The 20,211-nt window shown below is 41.9% G+C and overlaps 1 protein-coding gene across 2 annotated transcripts in view; it reads right to left on the bottom strand.

Annotated features, from left to right (window-relative positions):
- DGKQ (diacylglycerol kinase theta) overlaps positions 1-20,211 on the bottom strand; it is a 103,308-nt gene that overhangs the window by 14,981 nt on the left and 68,116 nt on the right. For both annotated transcript variants that reach the window (XR_010469014.1, XM_065046266.1), the window contains exons 11-19: positions 18,513-18,567; positions 17,853-17,914; positions 17,447-17,597; positions 16,576-16,614; positions 14,846-14,961; positions 7,476-7,627; positions 5,922-6,070; positions 5,171-5,352; positions 3,599-3,699 (exon numbers count right to left, since the gene is read on the bottom strand). Coding sequence is in view for 1 of the 2 variants with exons in the window: in XM_065046266.1 (XP_064902338.1) it covers positions 3,599-3,699; positions 5,171-5,352; positions 5,922-6,070; positions 7,476-7,627; positions 14,846-14,961; positions 16,576-16,614; positions 17,447-17,597; positions 17,853-17,914; positions 18,513-18,567 (1,007 nt within the window). In the remaining variant the exon portion in view is untranslated. The remainder of the gene's footprint in view (positions 1-3,598; positions 3,700-5,170; positions 5,353-5,921; positions 6,071-7,475; positions 7,628-14,845; positions 14,962-16,575; positions 16,615-17,446; positions 17,598-17,852; positions 17,915-18,512; positions 18,568-20,211) is intronic.

The following is a 20,211-nucleotide window of genomic DNA, read 5'->3' as shown; positions in this document are numbered from 1 at the left end:
TGGAGCAGGAACACGCAGATGAGGTTACACTTGCATCATTATTTCTTGCCAAAATTATTTGGAGGGCTCTCTAGAGTACAGGTATTGAAGTAACATCCTACTGCTCACAGGAGTTCGGGGACTTGACCTACACAGCTCAGGAATCACTCTTTGATTTGTCTTTCTACAAAAGACGCACTACAAGTAGAGCCAACATTCACACACTACCTGATGGCTACATCCATAAAGCTACATACACCCTTCATGAGGGACGTTCAGAAGGTTGGACTCATTCTTCAGTTTAGCTGTGTATTTCAGAATAGATTAAGTTAAAAAGTGATCCCATATATGACCAGTTTCATGGATTATGAAGTAAACTTTTTTTTTTAAGTATTGCAATGTTGTATTTATCCTTGATAGAGCAAACTGAAAAAACACCTTTACTCTTAAGAAGTCCCACAGACAAGTCTCCATAGACTCAAGGAGACACCACAGTGTCAATTTACACAACCAGTTTAATAATCTCAGTGGTTGCTTTGAGCAGCAAGCACATCTGGTGGCCCAAGGAAGAAAGAGCATCAGTAACCGCTCTCCAGGCTTTCATGAAAACAAGGCAAAAAGCCAGTACTCACAAGCCATGAAGAGGCGAAGTGAGCTGATGCAGAAAGCCAGTCTTCAGAGCTCTTGCCAACTGCTGCACACCCAGAAGGGCAGGTTTGGGAAACTCTTTTTTGAAGGTGATGGATAAGAAATCTGTGTGACAGGCCTTTTAAAATGAACTGCAGTTTCCCATGAGCACTTATAGATGGCTAGGTAACACACCTCAGAAGCAAACCCCTCAGAACCACAGGACACACAGCATGGAAAGCTATCAAGCTAAACAAAATTACCACCATTCATCTAATTCTGCAATTCAACAAGCCCACCGCTGGGGGGGAAACTTCCACTACAGAAGCTAAGAGCTCCAACCAATAATTAGTGTCTGGGTGCTTTTATTAGGGTGATCTTACTGACTGGGAAAGAACTTTTACCAGGTTCACATACAGATGGCCCAAGAAGCAAAAAAATAGTAGCTGTTGTAGTATTTTAAACCCCACAACCAACAAATTCAACAACCAATACTTTCAAACCCTCCCCCCACCGAGAGAGAAAACAGCTTTGTATCTTTGTAAAACAATTCTAAACTTGCTGTAAATTGTGCAGAATATTCTCTCTGCCTAACCTCACATCCAGGAGACTGCCTGCCACAGCAGCCTCCTGCCAGCCTTGGATGGCACAAACAGGATGTGGTCTCTTCGGTAACAAACAACACTGAAGACTGCTCCAGCATCCAAACGACCTGTTGGAGAGCAGCGTAGGGGAAAGGGACCTGGGGGTCCTGGTGGACAACAGGATGACCATGAGCCAGCACTGTGCCCTTGTGGCCAGGAAGGCCAATGGCATCCTGGGGTGTATTAGAAGGGGGGTGGTTAGTAGGTCCAGAGAAGTTCTCCTTCCCCTCTACTCTGCCCTGGTGAGACCCCATCTGGAGTATTGTGTCCAGTTCTGGGCCCCTCAGTTCCAGAAGGACAGGGAACTGCTGGAGAGAGTCCAGCACAGGGCAACGAAGATGATTAAGGGAGTGGAGCATCTCCCTTATGAAGAAAGGCTGAGGGAGCTGGGTCTCTTTAGTTTGGAGAAGAGGAGACTGAGGGGTGACCTTATTAATGTTTATAAATATGTAAACCATGAGTGTCAGGAGGATGGAGCCAGGCTCTTCTTGGTGACAACCAACGGTAGGACAAGGGGCAATGTATACAAACTGGGACACAGGAGGTTCCATTTAAACTTGAGAAGAAACTTCTCAGTGAGGGTGACAGACACTGGAACAGGCTGCCCAGGGGGGTTGTGGAGTCTCCTACTCTGGAGACATTCAAAACCCGCCTGGACACATTCCTGTGTAACCTCATCTGGGTGTTCCTGCTCCGGCAGAGGGATTGGACTAGATGATCTTTTGAGATCCCTTTCAATCCCTAACATTCTGTGAGCCTGTGGGAACAGAGGAATGATGGCAGATGCCCTGATCCTTAAGTTTTACAGTGTGAAAAAACCTCACATAACTGGGCACTCAACAACCATCACTGCCTCAACGTACATTATTTCTACTGCCCTGCGATGCAAGTTCAGCACTAAATTCCCTGTGGGAATCCAATCACCACTGCACTGTGAGCTGCCAGCCACAGGTACAGAGTCCTGAGCGAGTAAAGGGACTCACCGCATGGGACATTTCTTGGTTCAGAAGAGCACTCAAGCCCATTGTCCCTCCAAGGACACCTGCAACTTCTGTAGCCACAACTGAAACTTCCTGTTCTGCACTCAAGAGCAGTCAGCTCACATGCCAGCAGCTGCTGCTCCTGGCATTAATTTGCCACTCTTCTTAGTTAATTTACTGAAAATGATTTTTAAAAGAGTATAACCCTTAAATACAGTGCCAATAAAGAAAGGACACGTATTTGAAGTGCTGCAGCTTTCCAAAGTCAGAGTAGTATATTTTAAAAGAAAACAAACATAACTCTTACACTATATTAATTTCACAAATAAATCTGGAACAGTTTTATACACTAGAACAGGCAGCGCTGTATGCAAACTTATTGCCTGGTTTTACTACCTATGATGTTTTTAATCCAGTGGACTGAAAACATAAACCTGTGCCTAGTAGAAACTTATGTACCACAAACAGTATCCTGTATTATTAATTTTTTAAGCAAAAAACAGAAGCAATGCCTGTAATGACAGATGCAACTCTACAAGATGGGTGGGACTATGCATCATTACACTCATAACCAGTCAGAAAATATTTTTGATAGTTAGGATTTGAATATTGCATAGTTGTAACTTGCCGTAATTCTCTCTGGCTACTGAGGAACAATTTAGAGGACATTTACTCACAAACATAAGGGAAAGTAGATAAAAACTGTTTCTACAAGGAATTACTGATTAATTGCACAAATGTGATTTCTTTTTCTCATCAATTTAAGTGATTATGGGAAGAAGAAAAAGTACTATTATTGATTATTCTACATGCCAGAAAGGAGGAAGGTCTCTCTCCACACCTTTGTAATAACAGTCTGACTTGAGATACAGATATCTTTTCTTATCCTGGTTACCTGCATGCAGGTGCTACCACAGCACTAAGGACGGGTGGGAAACGTACAAAGAAGTTCTGAACAGTGTGTTTATTGTTCACGTAGCAGCCCTGCCCTCTCCCCCGGCTAAAGGCTTTGAATAAGACATCTCCAGTACCTCAGAATCTCACTGAACTCAACATTGCAGTTATTGGCAAATAAGTATGTTGAATTATAATGACAGAGCTTCCAAAATGGCTTTGGTGCTCTCTCTCGGTAAAGGGAAAACAAACAAACCAACCAAACAACGAAAAAACAAACCCAAAACCAAAAAGAAAACCAAACAAACCCCCTGAATTCTGTGTCTATGAATTCATAGATAACTCAATTCCTCCCTGTGCCAGTTCTGCCTCGGGCAATATTGCCTGTGGACACCTGTAGCATTTCAAGTCCATCAGCCACAGTGTAAGCAGGAAGTTACACAACACCGCACAGTTTGGTTTCCTCAGGATTACCTGCTGTTAAATTTCCCTGGTTCTTCTTCTCGGGCGTGATGAAAGTCCAAGCTCAACTCTGCATCAATGCCAAGACCACAGTAATTGTTCATCTGTACAATCTGACCAAAAAAAAAAAAATTGTATGATTTCCTCCTCATGTTTCTAAATGAAGAGATTCCAAAATTTTTCAACAAAATTAAGCTTTGCAGATGATCCCTCCAAGTCATTTGCATCTTGACAGATTCCAGAAAACATTTTCCAGAAACACTGCACTAAAAATAAAGCTGTATAGACAATTGTTGACGTGTGTAGTCATCATTTCCAAAGTATCAGAAACTTCAAAATCTAATCTTAATTGCAAGTAACAAGCATAATAAGGCAGAAATAAAAACAACGCAGAAATAAAACCAACCCAAGTTCTCAAAGTGATTTTATGCAATTACTACACAAGCTGCTGAACACTTACTCCATCATTATTTTTGGCATCAGCCATGGGTTTATCATGACATGGCTCGGAAGACCCTTCCCCTTACCTTGGAAGGTGACTGACTTAACCCAGATGAGTGGAGAACTTGACTTCACCTACTCAGCTGCATTTTAAGTAGCTCTCTATATGCCAGTCTCAAGTTTCTACAGATTTCAACTATTTTTGCAATTAATTCTTGCTTTGCATACCAGTTAGTTCCACAGCTTTTCTGTCCTAGTCCTTGGCTCTAACACCCTTCACCTTAAAAAAGTAGATTAGGCACTCAGGGCAAACCAGCCCCTGTCTTACAAGTGAAAAACATATGGAACCTGAGCAACCTAAAACCTCCAAGTGACACATAATGCCTGGGATTTTCCAGCGACTTGACTAAAATCTTAGATAACTGCTACTATTATTACAATTTCCTACTTTTCTTTTGACACTCCCTCGTCCAATTTCTTTCTCAAAAGATAAACAGAACCAGGATTCACATAAAGCTCTGAAATCACCATCTACAACCAACGATTTTTATTTTTCCTAAACAGAAACAAGTAATATGAACCAAGGGACAAGGACTTCCACTCCAAAAAAATAAAACCGTTGCCAATATAAAACAGATGCCACATATACAGACATGCAACGGCAGGAAGATGACAGAAGGATTTACTGCCTGTAAAGGCCAGCAAGTCATAGCCATTTTTTAAACTGTTAAAGACGAGAGTACTTTTTTTTGGAGGGGGTGTGTGTTTTTTGGTTGACACTCCAGTGTTACCAGTGTTCTGAAATTATTTGGCATTCCTTCAAAAAGCTTTTCTTATTTGATAAATAGATTTCTTCCCAAGTGAAGCAAATAGGTACACCATTGCCACTCTAACCTTTTGATTAACCCTCTACCACACAGTTTTTGCCAAGCAGCTATAAAGTGTGTTCTGCAGCCAACCAGTCCTACCAAAACTGAAGCACTACATCCAGGCATGTGCTGTGTTCCCTAAGGAGCAGCTCAGTAAGGCTCAAGCTCAAAGATGGATAAACCATAAAAGATTAAACTACATTAAAATCTATCTCCTGATTTTTCACTTGAACAACAGTTCCTAAGAATCAGACCCAAACGGTGTTCAGCTCACCTTTGGAGGCTCAGGTTCTGCAACACCATTCTCTGCGCCTTCAACTGGCTCTTCTGCGTCCAAAAGGATAGTCCAGCGATCCATGAGAACGTCGTCTGCCTCATCCACGGAAACCAAGATCGAGTAGGGGTCCTCCCCACTGTATCCAGCTCCCCAGCGCAAGACCCTCCCCAAGTCATTACCTAACAACAATGAAGAACCCCAAAGTATGACTGCATTTCTTAAGTTAGCTAAAAGCACCATAAAGTACATCAGCCTTGTTCTACAAATCAGATCTCATTAAGGTGCTCCAAAGAAATCACGGAAGTAGTTACACTGGACTGAAAAGTTAACCAGCAGAAAAAATGTTCCAGCATTGTTGTGGCTGCACATGTGCTAGTATCACATGCATATATGCTGTCTCATCTGAAATGTTTTCAGAAGAAGTGATGGAAAAAACAGCTATGGAGTTGAGAAGTCAGGGAGCAGCTGAGTTCACCGGTTTACAGCAATGGCTGATGCACTGGTGGTTGACAGGAGGAGCACAGTTTGCCTTCTCCAGCTCCTGCCCACTCAGACATACCCGTACCAACACCCCTGCTGCTCGTTTTCCCTTCAGAAAGCACGACTGACATTTCCTTGAAAAGCTGACATTGCATACGGAGTCACGGCATCTGTACCGCAAATCTGAGATGTTTGCTGGCTGGATAAATAAAAATAAACCTGGGAGGCCTTCTGCCCTCAGGAGAACGGTGCTCGCTGTGATTCTCACCTGTTCCTAAAGGTAAGATGGCAACTGAAGGCTCTGAGCACACCAGCTTGTGCCTGATCTCCTCCAGCGCACCAAGAACCCAGCCCACGGTGCCGTCCCCTCCGCACACCAGCACTCGGAACGAGGGGACTTGAGAAAACGTGTGAAACCTTCATCGGGAAACACGGCAAAGGGGAAAAGAAACGTTACAACGTAGTACCGGAAAAGCAAAGCCTCTTAAAATGCTATTTAGGATAACACATTATTATTGGATTTTTTTCTTCCCCTTTACCATCAGTTTCTGGATCAACTTCAACAAAATGAATGGAAAACCAGGAACTTTTAGATAAAGCTGGTTATAAAGAGGGAAAAGCACGTTCTTCCAAGATTCTTCACAGCTAGAGGTTAATTCTTAATCACGTCCTTTTTCATCAAAGACACAGAAATCTAACTTTTCATAATTTCAGTGTGAACATCTATAACTCTCTAAAACCTAGCAGAGATGCTGATTAGTGATGTGTGGTTTTGCTGTTGTTGTTTTTCGTGTTGGTTTTTTGTTTGTTCTTTACTTTGTCATAGGACTCTTAGTACCTTTTCTTCTTCATAGTACTATTTTCCTGGTCGCTCTTACCTTTTGTGGCTTTTCACCCTACGTACCAAGATACCCTGCAAAGGGATTTTTATTTCCCACTGCACAAGGAGGAATGAACAAGTGGATGCACTTTGCCATGAATCTACAGAAGGATTCCATGGACAAAACAAACCGAAAGCATTACTGAGGTTGCAGCTTGAACTGCATTAGAAAGACAACAGAGTCGTGCAGTTCTGACAAAAAACAGTTTGTGCAGCTTGTTCTTCCTGCCTCCTGCATAAGCCACATTTCTCCCATGAAAGCTTTTGCTTTTAAGGGCTTGTCATGACAGGTCTTCGTTACAGCAGTTCTGAAGGAATGAGGCTATTCTGAGTAGACTATAACCATCACTTTCAATTTTATGAAGCTGGTAACAAAGCAGTGTTGATTAAATCAAGTAATGGATTCCTGCCTCCCTAAAAGCACATCATGTTCTGTTCCTTGTATTTAGAGATGTCGCAGCTGCGACCAGGCGGGCCCCGTTAATTCTGCAATTGTGGCCAAGTTTCAAGACAGAAAATTTTATTACACTTTCCTGTTAGTTCCCATGAAACTTCAGAGGAAATAAAAGCAAAAATGAGCCCTTGTTGGGCAATGTGACATTTCTCTTTCCATCCCCATTCAATTATAAAATCCGTTTATTTTTAATAATTGTTAAATCTGTGTTATTGAAAACTGCATATAACTTTCTCAGGATGGGACTCCGTTAGACTTCATACAAGCATATACATCAGGAACTACTCTCATTCCCTTTTCTTTAGAGAATCTCAAAGTTTAAATCTGTTCTCACAGTGAGAACCAGTCAGAAGGAGTGATCCGCTGCTCTGGTCGTTAGGCACACAAGAGAAGCAATTTATATCTTCATAACAAGTGAATCTGATCCATGCTTTCAAAACATAAGAAAACAACATACATAGAATAATTTAAAAAATCTGATGACTTACCCAGGCAGTGGGCCACCATTGGTGAGTTCAAAGACCTGATGTGGGTTTAGCAGCTTTCTAAAACTGTACAGCAGATCCCGACCCTTCAGACCACCACTTTTTGGATTCACAAACACAAGAAGTGGGCAGCAGTTCTGTGGTATCTTGGAAGCCTGAAAGACATAAGAAAAAGGATAAGCCGAAGCCATGGCTAGGCAGGAAAAATACTGCTGCATCTTGGAAGTATCTCCTGAAGCTTCCTTGATGCTCAGCAAAAAAATCCAGATTGGATAAATAAAAATACCGAATGTCCAGGCAATGGGCAGGTTGGCTGCTGATCTTGTTTTACTGGGAACTGAAGTTTCCTTAACCCACTGAGCCCAACGTTAAAGACAAAGGCACTGCAAGTAGTCCTTCCTACACATTTTCAGTAAACAGTCTACGCCAAAGAACGATGTGAGGGAAAAAGTACCTGCCAGTCATGCACAATTCAAACACTCTCCTTGCAAAGAGAACTCTTCCCAAAACAACTGAAACATTTGTCTTTTTGTGGTCGTCTTAGCTTATATGTGAATTTACAGGGACAAAACATCTCACAACAAAGGTGTTTGGGGCAGACACTGGTGTGCCCCTCCCCGTGAAACATGAGGCTGAAAGCTTCTTTTAAAAATTTGTAATCAGGAGGATTTGGTGTCAGTACCTTACGATGCTGAAGCTGCTGGGGCAAGGGCTCTCGAAGCACGGCCGTGCTGCCGGGAGCCCGGTACCCATCCTAAAACTGCTCCGGAGGGAGACACCGCACGTGGCGGGAGGGCTTTCCCAGGGTCCTCTGTGGACTGCACCGGAACGGCACCTGCAGCCTCACCAGAGGCCAAAGCTCCCAGCCACCAGAAGCCTCCACTTTGGGACTTGTTTTCAGCCGGCCCATAAACCATTCCATCAAACCATTTGTAAATAGTTCTAGAAAGATCAGAAAACACCAGTACACCTTTCACCGGGCTGTGGGGCAGGTACGGGCCAGAAAAGTCCATCAGGCATTTCAGTGAATGCACTTCAAAACAGAAACGTTTGCTCCAGTCCCTAAGTTGTGGTAATTGGTATTTACAAATTGGACAGCATTCAGGGAACAGCAATTTGTCACGCAGCTGACAGGATGGACTCAGGGAACAGAACAACAGTGCTAAATATAAGTCAATTTAGACAAGAATGATTCAGGGGGAGGTGAGGCAGCAGCATGACCGCAGCGTGCAAACATGCAGAGAGACAGCAGCAGCTCCAGAGGGGAGGAGACAGCACCCAGAGAGACACAGTGACACCAGAGAGCGAAGAACAGAGAAATCAGGACAAATTAATTAATAACCTTGTAGGGAAGCAAACTGTCGTGATACCCCAGACCATCGTCTACCTGTGAGCTGACGTGGATGCTTAAAAACAAACAACTGTTTTGAGGCTTCCCAGTATTTGAGAGACTTCCTCAAGTTTTGCTTTCCTGAAAGGGCTGGGTGCTAATCCTCTGCACGTCACACCCTGCCGGACGCATGAGGATACCCGCAAACACATAAAAATCCTGCTCCTGTGTGTCACTGCCTGCACGGGAAATGCTCTCTGCTACTCCGTGTGACCCGCAGGCACAACCAGAAAGCGCACTGGGAAGAAGAACACTTCAGCAGGCATAAGGTTGGTGGAGCAGGAACACACTTCTCCTCTTGCCCCTTCCTTCCTCATCCTTTAGATTTTATCAGAGACATTCAGTTTGAAAACATGTATGTTTTCTCAAAAAAAAAAAATTAGCCAAACAGGGTCTATTTTGGCTGACAAAGATCCCGAAGAGCCTCAAAACTTGGTTTTACTGCAAAGGTTTCACTGCTGGCAAAACCATGAGTTTGGCAAGACAGGGGCTGCAAAGCTGTCCACACAGCTTTCTCCAGAGGAACCATCTACATGCTACACTGTGAAGGCTGCTAGGTCAATACAGCCCTGGCCTGCATATTCAGGCTCTATTGGAAAATGAGAATCAATTATTTAAAATGCAGCCAACACACAATGAGGGTAATATACTTATTTCTACTAAGCACCCGGAACGGATATTTGTAGCCAGCAAAGGAAATCTAAAGAAAACAATACATGCCACTGTCACAAAAAGGAAGGACTTCTTGAGTTGTAAGGTCAACAGCTCAAGGATCCACACATCCCAACATGAGAAGTGGATTTCCGTGGATTTCCTTCCCTTGAGCCATTGCAGGCGTTAGCAAAAATAGCAAGCAGAGCTCTCCTCTTCCAGCAGTAAAGCCCTTCTCATTAGCCCATTAGTTCCTGCACCATTATCTACCATAACCCATTGTGAAAAGTCCTTTGAAAATCCCACAAGCAATTAAAGTCAGAGCAGCTCTGAAAGGAAACACCGTGTCCTGGGGGTTACAGGGAAAACTGCTCCCTCCCAGGCTCCCTGTTCAGCCGCCCTCCCTCCCCTGCCGGCCGCTTCCCACTGCTCCAACACTCTTTTACGACCTAAATCTCCAGTCAGCTCAGCTTTATGAACAATACATGCTACCTGAAACCTCAGGCTTGGTTCAATGCACAGAAACTTTCAGGGTTTAAAAAGAGGGGAGTAAGGGGATAGATAATACACAGAAAAAAAAATCAGTTCTGAAGCTCACAGTAAACAACAACTTTTTCAAAAAAGAATAAGACAAAAGACACGAGCCCATCATTCAAGTCAAAAAAACACCTTACTGAAATGTGGACAAAAGCATTTGATTACCTTCTCTTCAGGAAACCAGTTTCTAAAAATACTGGTTTTGGACATTTAGAAGTGACAAGTTGAACACATGTTTCACATTACTTGCTTTTACAGGCAAGTTCTAACGCACTGCATTTAAAACCAAATAACTAAAATAATTCACAAGGAACTTGAGGGAATCACACTGATTTTTGAGATGTGGTAAGCTCCAAGGCATTCAATAGCACAGCTGTGTTTCAGAAAGCCAGCCGAAATCTTACCCAAGTAAATATATATTGTTGTAAATATTTATTTACAGTTTCTATGAACCACCATCTAGACTTCCTAATTGTCAAGTGTCAATATTGAACAACAAGAAAAAAGGCGAAACATTTACCCTGAATGCTACTAACAAGCAGCTGCATAGAGAATGCCTGGAGCTAAGAAAATATCTGTATGTAGCGTGAACTGAGCAGTCCTACCACACAAACCATCCCTGTTCAAGTATTTTCTAATGTAAATCCCTAACTATACTTATTTAGGAGTAAACATACCTATGTAGAATGAGCAGAAGTATCCTAGAAACTGCTTAGCTTTACAGTGAACTTGCTTCCCATCATCACTCTTCATTAAACTCAAAGGAGCAAGAAACGCTGCTAAATCCCTAAATAAAGGCAACCTTCTAAGAAAACAACTGTTTTTCAGTAGGGGTTAAAAACTCTGTGACCGTTTGCACAGCAGAGCAAGGCTGCTGCGTTGCTCTAGGAAAGTACAGCTCCATTGCCATTACAGATGGCCATAAGGGCAGCACTCTTGGGCTGAGGAACTTTTTTCATCCCTTAATAAAGCCGCAGCGGGACGTAGGAGCGAGTTGGTTACTGGGCAGAAGGGGATGATGACTCACAGCCTGAGGACTCCCCCCTTCAGCCCTGGCTTCGGTGATCTGCTCCAGCAGTGAAATCTGCAGAGGGGTTTTGTGTTGGCTGCCGTTCAGGAAGGAATTTATTGCTGGTTTCTTAGAGACAGCTGAAGGAGGCCGTGTGATTCAGACACTCTGACGGTCACTGTGAATTGCTTAATTTGTCAGGATTAGCACAGTGCGGCTTCAGGCTGGGGTAAAACACTTATTAGCCACAATAATCCCCTTTCTGTGGGCTGTACTCTGTGATCACATCTCACAATGAAGCAGAACAAGGTGTCCTGTGCCACAAGCCTGCCAGCACGACAACCATGGGGCATCTTCCAGGGTGCTGGGCTGTCTCCAGGAACTGCAGGAACCTCCAAGAGAGCAGTAAAACACAACTTCTGCAAACAAGCTGTGTGCAGCATCTCCCACATGCGAGGACTCAGGATGCCTCAAGTACAACCGTCCTGCAGCCTGGCCAGAAAGGAGTCATTGCATCTGATGAGGAATGGTGTGCAAGGTGCCTCAATGCAACTGCATCAAGGCAGCAGCAGCTTCAGCCTTTTCTTTACTTTTTGGGGAATTATAGCAGCAGATGAAGGGTGGAAAGTAACCCTTCATGGTGTTTTCGCTAATGGGGGGGTCACTAAACTATCATGCTTTTAAGTTGGACACATTTGTGTAAGGAATTAATGGAATTAATGAAAGTTTCACCCATTTGAGAAACTCCCACACCTTTTCCTACCCTTAAGGAACTCACATACAATACATCAGAGAGCACCTGTCTGGCAAGTGGCTTAGTGATGAAGCCACAAAATCTTGTCACCTTTGCGCTGATATTGGCGTCATACAACCCTCTGATGATTTCCTTGCTTGCCAGTACTGCTCAAGGAGTTCTGGTAAACCAGCTTTCAATTAAAAGATCCAGCCCTGCCATGTCTTGACGTGCACCTAAAGAGCAGGACCAAACCACCCCTGCGAGTCCTTACTCACAGCAGCAGAGCAGCTGTGTAAGACGCTGCATTTTTTCACAGTTCAACAAAGAGAGTATTTTTATTTATTTGCATACTGTGAAACAATGAAGATTCTGATTAATTTCTTAAGGGCCCGAGACCATGAAACAGCAGAACAGATCAATGCACCTGATCACACTAATTGCTTGACTTTCTAATTAGCAGTCAGTACAAATGGATTCCACATTCAAACTTTTCAGCAATGATAAGAGGATGAACAGCTTCTGGCAGACCTAAACACGTCAGACAAGAACCGGACCTCCTCTTAGAAGGTGTAGGAACACAGAGTAAGTGAATATCACCTTGGGAAAACAAAGGACTATCAAAAAACAACGTAGATGCTGATTACCAATTTAGTTCTGTGGTTTCACTGAATTTCAAGGAGGGTTGTTTGTGTTGTTTGTTTTAATTTATGAAGCAATTTGGAAAAATCATTCATTAACCAAAACACTGTGGTCATTATCACTCATTCTTCTTCTGAGACTACACACTAGCCTTTCATTCCCAATTTCTTTGTATTTCACCCACAACAGGAATGTCAAACACAGTATAAATATAATATTGTTCTCAGTGCTTGTGTAAGTATTTCCTGGTGCTGTATTTAAATGGTCACTTATATGAAGTATAAACAAAAGCTAGCAGTATCATAAGATAAAAGGATAATCAAGATTGGAAAATACCTCAGGAGGCCATCTAGTCCAAATGCTACCCAAAGTAGGGTTAAGAATCACTCATTAGTTTAGCCTGAGTAATTAGTGAGCAGTGAAAGCTGGGTGGCCAAAGCACAGATGACCAACACTTGAAGTATTATTTAGGTTAACTCTTGGCTCATATCAGTGAGATGACCCAATATAAATAATACATGCTGCAATAGAAACAAGATGTATGTGCACATGTAGAGCCCTCTCTCCTTCTTACATATTAGAAATTCATGTCTAGCAATCCCCTGAACTGAAGTTTCTAAAAAATACCTTGCACCAGATAACAGATTAGCATTATCTGTATTTTCCTGGCATCAAGTTCACTTCAGACATATCTAGTGTCAGAAAACCAGACATACGTAATCAACAGAGGGGAGTATGTTCCACTTCACACACTGCGCACCACATTTAAGCTCACAATGCATTTGGCTAAAACCCACCAAAAACAAGCATCCTAAAGGACTTCCATCCTCATGCCGCCTTCTGTTTCTGACAACAGAAACTCTGAAACCTCATTTGGACGCAGGGGGATCTTGGTTTCTAAGGATGTCACAAAACACAATGCCTCTGCATGCATAAGAACAAGGCTCCCACTTTTTTTGGAGGGGAGATAGTTTTTAATCTTGCCCGTTTCACATAAGCACTGCCACTGGTCCACTCTGCTCATATACAAATTTGCTTTCAGAAAACTTTGACATGCAGAGGACTCTCCAAAAGGTAAAAGCAGGCATGTAAGGGCAACTACGGCTATTGAACATGAGACACTTCCATCTAGAGGTGTTTCACAGTTTCCACTAGTTTTCTGGTTTTTTTTAAGTTTTCACCCTTTAATGAAGTTCTAAGAAGCCACACCAAGACCCTCATTTCACTTCCCATAATGCAACTCCAAAAGACAGCAACCGCAAGATTACACAGCAGCTCAGGGCACGGTAATTGCTGCTACACTCTCTTTTGGACAGAACCTACATCATCTTGGTTAAAAATCACTTTGCTGAGTGAACTATTTCCCTCTTTTCACCCTGAATCTGCTTTGTTAACATGAAACCTATTATTAAACCAACTGATTCAGAGGAAAGTGATTTGTAACCAAAAAATTAATAAATTAGAATCAAGCCTAAATTTGTGAAAGGACTCTTGCACTAAGTCTCTCAAAATACTGTTTTCCTCTGAAATCCACAAAGCAGCATCTAAACACAGCCAAACTCTCCCTGCTACAGAATGGGGGAATTGAAGATAATGTAAATGTGAAGATTAGCAGTAGTACTTTACCTCATGGTTAGCAAGGAAACACATTTCATCTCCAAAACAAAGTTTTTGTAAGCATTTCAAGACACACCAAATAAAACCTCACCTAACTTTTTGATCACTGAAAGAAAAAGAAGAAAAAAACCTTTTGTTTTACTCCCCTGTATAGTTATTCCTGACAACTCAACCGTAACAGGACAAGTCACTTAACTCACAGTGGAATTTCATATACACGAAGTACAGGCCCTCAAGTATTTTTTTCATCGCACTACTTACAGATGCTCATCACATGGCTCCAAAGGGCCACAAAGGTAATAGAAGAACTGGGAAGCCGCCACATGAGGAAAGGTTGAAAGAACTGGGCTCGCTCAGGCTTGAGAAAAGAAGGCATAGGGAAGACCTTATCACCATGTTCCAGTATTTAAAGGATGGCTACGAAGAAGATGGAGACTCCCTTCTTACAAAGAGTCACACAGAAAGATGGGGGCAATGAGTACAAGTTACTCCTGAGGAGACTCCGGTCAGATACAAGAGGGAAATTTTTCATGGTGAGAATAATCAGCCATTGGAAGTATCTCCCCAGGGAAGTTGTGGATTCCCCAACACTGGACACTTTAAAGATTCAGCTGGACAGGGCGTGGGGCCATCTTGTCTAGACGGTGCTTTTGCCAAGAAAGGTTGGACCAGATGATCCTTTGAGGTCCCTTCCAATCTGGTGTTTTATGCTTTTATGATTCACTTCCAGAAAAAGTCTTCAGGTAGTTGTTTTTCTTTTAAAGACTTATTTTAGACTCAAATCCATTTCTTACCATAACTTCAGGAACCACCACAGCATTCAGAGGCTTGTCATTGACAGTTGTATCTTTAACTAGCATATATATCCTTTCAGCTTCAGAAAAGCATGAAATTTCGAGTACAACAGCACCTGTAAAGAGGCATCAGAACTATTTTTTATATTTTCTATTATTATTAGGAAATCAGTATCATCATATCATAACAGAAGTTTACTCAGGACATTTTCAGTAAAAGTTACTCTGCAACACTTGTGGTTGTTTGTTTTCAGTGATTTGGGCTGTTTTGTTTCTTAAGCCTTCATTCACACCCCAGATTGTTGTTGAAGCAAAGCCGTTTGATACAAGACCCGCAGCACAGAACAGATGCATGTTTAAAGACCTCCTTTGGGCTTCAGAAGCAGAGCCTATTTCCCTACTTCTGTCATAACTAACATGCTGTTCTCATAATATAAAAGTGGCAAAGGTATCAGGTTTCATTTTGTATCTCATCATTAAAAATCCAGTAGTTCCATTCACTGACAATATCTCAGTAAGAATTAGTACAAGCAAAGATTTGGTTTGAGAATCACCAAAATCTTCATGTTGGCTTAGGTCCTGTATGGGGAAGAAGGGAAGACAACAGGGAAAAATAAAAGAAAAAATACTGACAAGTTTGAAGTAAGACAATTAATGAGGAGGAAAACGTGTCAGGACAAGACCAAAGTGTATAATGGACAGCATGTGAAATGTAATCTGGTGACATAACCTGGTTGCAATGAAAAGTGAGAGTCAGGAAATTATCAGAAACATAAAAACACTCAGAAAATGAAAAAATACAAAGAACAATGAAAATCACATACACACAGAAACATCTACAAACACAGGAAGGTAAACTTGGTTAAATGAAGCTGTGACAGGATGAATATCACAAGAACAACTCTTCTGCATTGGCAAATATGAAAAGGAGAGGGGACATCTGAAAGCTTTATGGCTTTCCTTACGAAAAGTAAGTATTAACTAGCCATGTGGAGACTGCAAATACACAAAAGGAGCATATATCAGTCTTCAAAACCATCCTAGAGGGAGATTCATTTAGCAGTCATGTGAAAGTTAAGCCTGCCAAAAGACGTGAAACCTCTCAGATACGGACACCTAAACGTACAAAAGAAAGATCCCGCACTTTTACCAAATGCGGATCTCCACTAAATCACTAAAGCTGCTCAGAGCTGCTGCTCCTCCAGCTCTCAGAAGCTTTGTGGCTTCTCTGACCTTGCTGAAACAAAATTTGTGCAGCGAACACAAAGCAACAGATCAAAGGATGAATGTGGAGATGAGTATACTGACTTTCTTCAGACTTCAGGCACTGAATCCCCCCCACGTAACACTGTGCTAGGAAATAGTGACTGAAACAAGCCCATCAAGTTCAAAAGCAGTACCAAGTTTCAGTGTTTATAAGTCAAAACAAAGACAAAGCACTTGAAGGGTTTTTAACAGTTCAGTGCTGTTAGACTATTCAGTTGAAGTGCAACTTCAAAACTCATTTTTATGATGAGCTATTACCACTTCCTGCTACACGAGGCAGGAAGCTAAGCTTTTCTTTTAATAAGGTAACACTAAGCCACTGCTCTTCATAAATCCATGTTACATTTTATCTGAAGGGCATTTTGCTTATGCAGTAAGACTAGCACACTCAGATCTTAGAGCCTCTAGGATTAGGCTGTAGTTTTGAAAACACAGTTTGCAAGACTAGAACTTGTAATGCTTACCTTGTGCTTGATAAACATGTTTCACAGATACTACATTTGCTGCAAAGGATAAAAATATAAACACATAAAACCTTGGGTACATTCAGAGTAAATATTTAAAATATTTTTTAAAGTTACAGAAATATAAATATTTGAAGTTATACAAATATAGAGAGAACCTTCAGATAACGCTTCACTAAGTTTACTGTGCAAGTTAGAAAAGGTGATTTTCATAAAAGGCGACTATGAATTCTTTAAAGTACAATTCCTCTTAAAGTTACAGAAAAGACTGGGAAAAATACTTTGTTTCCTGAAACAAAAAGTGTGATGCATTCCTGACACTGTTTATAGAACACGCTGGTTGAAGAGTATTACGAAAAATCAATTGCACTTATTTGAAAAAGAAAAATAAATTCTTTTCACTGAGAGCTTGTCCATGTGTGTGTGCACATACTGCTCATACTTCTCTGTGACAAGGCACAGAGATCACGATCTGCACTGAGGAGAGCCCATGCCAAAGAAGCCAGAGGTTAACAGAGGTGAGGAACAATCATGCACAGGGAATTAAACTGTCCTGCCGTAATTTGAATGGTGGAAGGTATGTCGGTTCACTTTCTAAAGTGATGCTCTTTTGCACACACAGAAAATTGTATGGTCCCACTTAGCTCAAGTAATGTAGTAATAATTCTGTGAATAATGAGCGCTCACATCGCTCATGCAACCATGAGCATGTTAAGATGAATTAAAAAAATGCTGTGAGAGTACAAGGCAGACTGATTTTTCAAATAAGGTCATAAAACGTTAAGAAAAAAATAATAAAAAAGAGCAAAAGATGCTACTGCATTTTATTCTGTACAGGTGAACATACCTCAAAATGCACCTGCCTACTTACTTTTGATAGCTAATTCATCCTTGAGAATATTTGTGTATTCTTCAGGGGAAAGCTGAGGTGGAAGGCCACCAACAAATAAATTTACTCGTACAATTGATTCACTGTTTTCCACAATGTAAAATCTTGTTTGATTCATCTGACGTATCGAAGTCTACCAAAATAAAGAAAAATAAATGACGTTACATTTGGCAAAAAGATACCGTGAAACAAAGCCCCAACAGTTCTGAACTTAGCAGTCAAGGCCTCTGTGCCTAGAGAAGCGTGAAGAGAAACAAATTTCAGTCTGAGCCCTTGGATTCTCTACAGATCAGACAGCTGAAGGGGCAACTGATGACTTACCTTTTCTGTAAGAAAGGGGACTTCCGACTTTCTACATAAAAAGATCGTATTTCTTTTTCAGATTTACCTTTCTTATGTCCTTGAGTCTATTAAGAATCAGTTCCTGATTGTCCAAGACCATGCGCTGAACTGGAGACAGCAAAAACATTAATCATGTTTGAAAGCACTGTAAGTTATTATCAGGCTCAATTAAACAAAAACACCACAAAAAAATTTAGGGAAAATACGCAACTCTGCATACAACTGACATAAACATTAAGGAGCACGCAGACCTGGACTACTCATTATCCAACAGAAAAAACACGTAGCTGCTTTGAACAGTTCGATTTTGTTCACAGTTCTTAAACACCACCCTCCTTTAAAAAAGGCAGAAACAGTTTGAAGCCTCTCAAAAGACAAGCTCTACCTTGGTAACAAGCTGTCTGACGAACGACTTTAAAACTATCCCTGACTTTAAAAAAGACTTTAAAAAAAATCCCTGACAACTACAGTAATAACAAACTTCTTCATTTTATTAAAATATTAAAACAACTGCAAAAACTTACAGGTAAAGCTAGGCTGTAAAGAAGCAACATCGCTTCTGATTAAATATTTCAACATGATGGTGAAGTTTCATTTGTGAAGGCATTTATTGTAAAAAATTAATTGTGACTGTGTTAAAAGGGAAAAAAAAGAAAGCCAGAGGATCAGCTACAGATGTGCTTTTGGCCAATGCTCCTACACTTACCTTGCTTACTGCCCATAAGCACTTCCACCAATTTGAAATTCTGGAGACACTCCGTCTGACAAAAGATACAATGTGTAAATGTAGCTTCTGAATAAAATATAATTTTGCCAGATGTTTATATTAAATTTATATTATACACTGCACACACAGAGCATGGAAAACTAAACATTTTTAAATCAACCACAATGTTCTTTCCCCAACCCACTCCTCCCGAGGTGGGAATAATCTTTATTTTACACACTCATACGTCCACACGGGGCATCAGGCTCCCGTTGTCATCCTTGCAGCTTCATGGTAAAGGGGCAACTGTAAAGCACGGCTAACTGCATCTCGCTTCAGTGACCTCAACAAGGATATTTCTGGAGTGTCCTTCCACAGAAAGTGTGCAGGACTGGGAACGCAGTTGCTCTTTGAGAAGACGGCCCAGGAGCCAGGCTTGGCAAAAGCCCCATCTCCTGGTACACCCCGCCACCACTGACAGAATGAAACGCTCTTCACACGTGCCACAGGCCCTTTTCCAGACCGTACTGCCAGAGAACACCCACGTCCCTCACAGCCGGATGAGAAACGATGGCACGGCCAAGAGCTGAACCATTCACTAGGATTACTGCAACCCTGGAAACAAGTGGCACTCAGGGTTGAGTAAGTCTCTTGATTTTTGGCATTGAGACTCGAGAGGACAAATTATCTTGCTTCACATGTCATGAGCAAGGATGTTAAAAGCCTCAACTGCTTACATCTGCTTGGCCTGAAATCTGATGAGTGTCTCGGAGAGGATCTTCAGCACAGGAAAATTCTGGATATTAAAAAGAGATTTCCTGCAAGTGAATCTTCATATAGAAAAAGGAGAAAACCACCAACATCAGAGAAATTGCAATTGAGCCAGTGAATTAAGTCTTTTACAACATAAAAGTAGCTTCCCAAATAGAGAGGTGTGAAGATATTTCCCAAACAGAGTACCTTACTATCCTGTTTGACAGTTGCTTTTTTCAGATGAGACAAGACCTCAGATGATATTGTCCAAGTTTTGTCAAAAAGTCCACAGCACTTGAGGAAAACGACTGAAACCAAATCCTAGAACCACCCTATGGCGCAGAAGGAGCCACAAGGACTACGTAGCTCTGTACAGCTAGACAGAGATCTACCATTCTCACCTACTGCAGGCAGCTAGCCACCTGTGCACCTTGTCAGTGAGCACAAAAGGCAGTGGTCACCCTCTGTGACCACAGCTGTTCCCCGGAGGCGTGGAAGTGCGCCCATCTGCTGGTGGGCTCACAGTTCCAGCTGCTGAATGAAATGTGTCCGTTAACAGCTTCACAGCTGTGAGCCCAACTGAGACTGTGAGTGCCTTGGCACACTTACAAATTGTACTAAGACGTTTCCTAAAAGCCATGCTATCCTGGCACCAGCTGTAAGAAAGACAGGTAGAGTGAAAACAGATCATCTTCCAAGGAAAACCTGTGCATCCTCAAGACTACAAGATGTATCTAATCATTTCCAATGAGGTGGGAAGGAATGCAGATGGTAAAGAACGTGGGTGCTGTTCAGCCTTCAGTCCTTCCTTGTAGTCCTTGAGGACTACAGAGAAGCTGTTCGCCACTGTGGGGAGAAAACGTGTGTGGCCACAGCTTGAGTTCAAGCATGCCTGCACTGTGAAGGACAACAAAAAGGGCTTTTTAAAATATGTTAACAGCAAAAG

The sequence above is a fragment of the Columba livia genome, chromosome Z (assembly GCF_036013475.1).
Source record: "Columba livia isolate bColLiv1 breed racing homer chromosome Z, bColLiv1.pat.W.v2, whole genome shotgun sequence".
Taxonomy (NCBI): Eukaryota; Metazoa; Chordata; class Aves; order Columbiformes; family Columbidae; genus Columba; species Columba livia.
The sequence above is the reverse complement of the archived record's forward strand: the minus strand, read 5'-3'. Positions and strand labels throughout refer to the sequence as shown.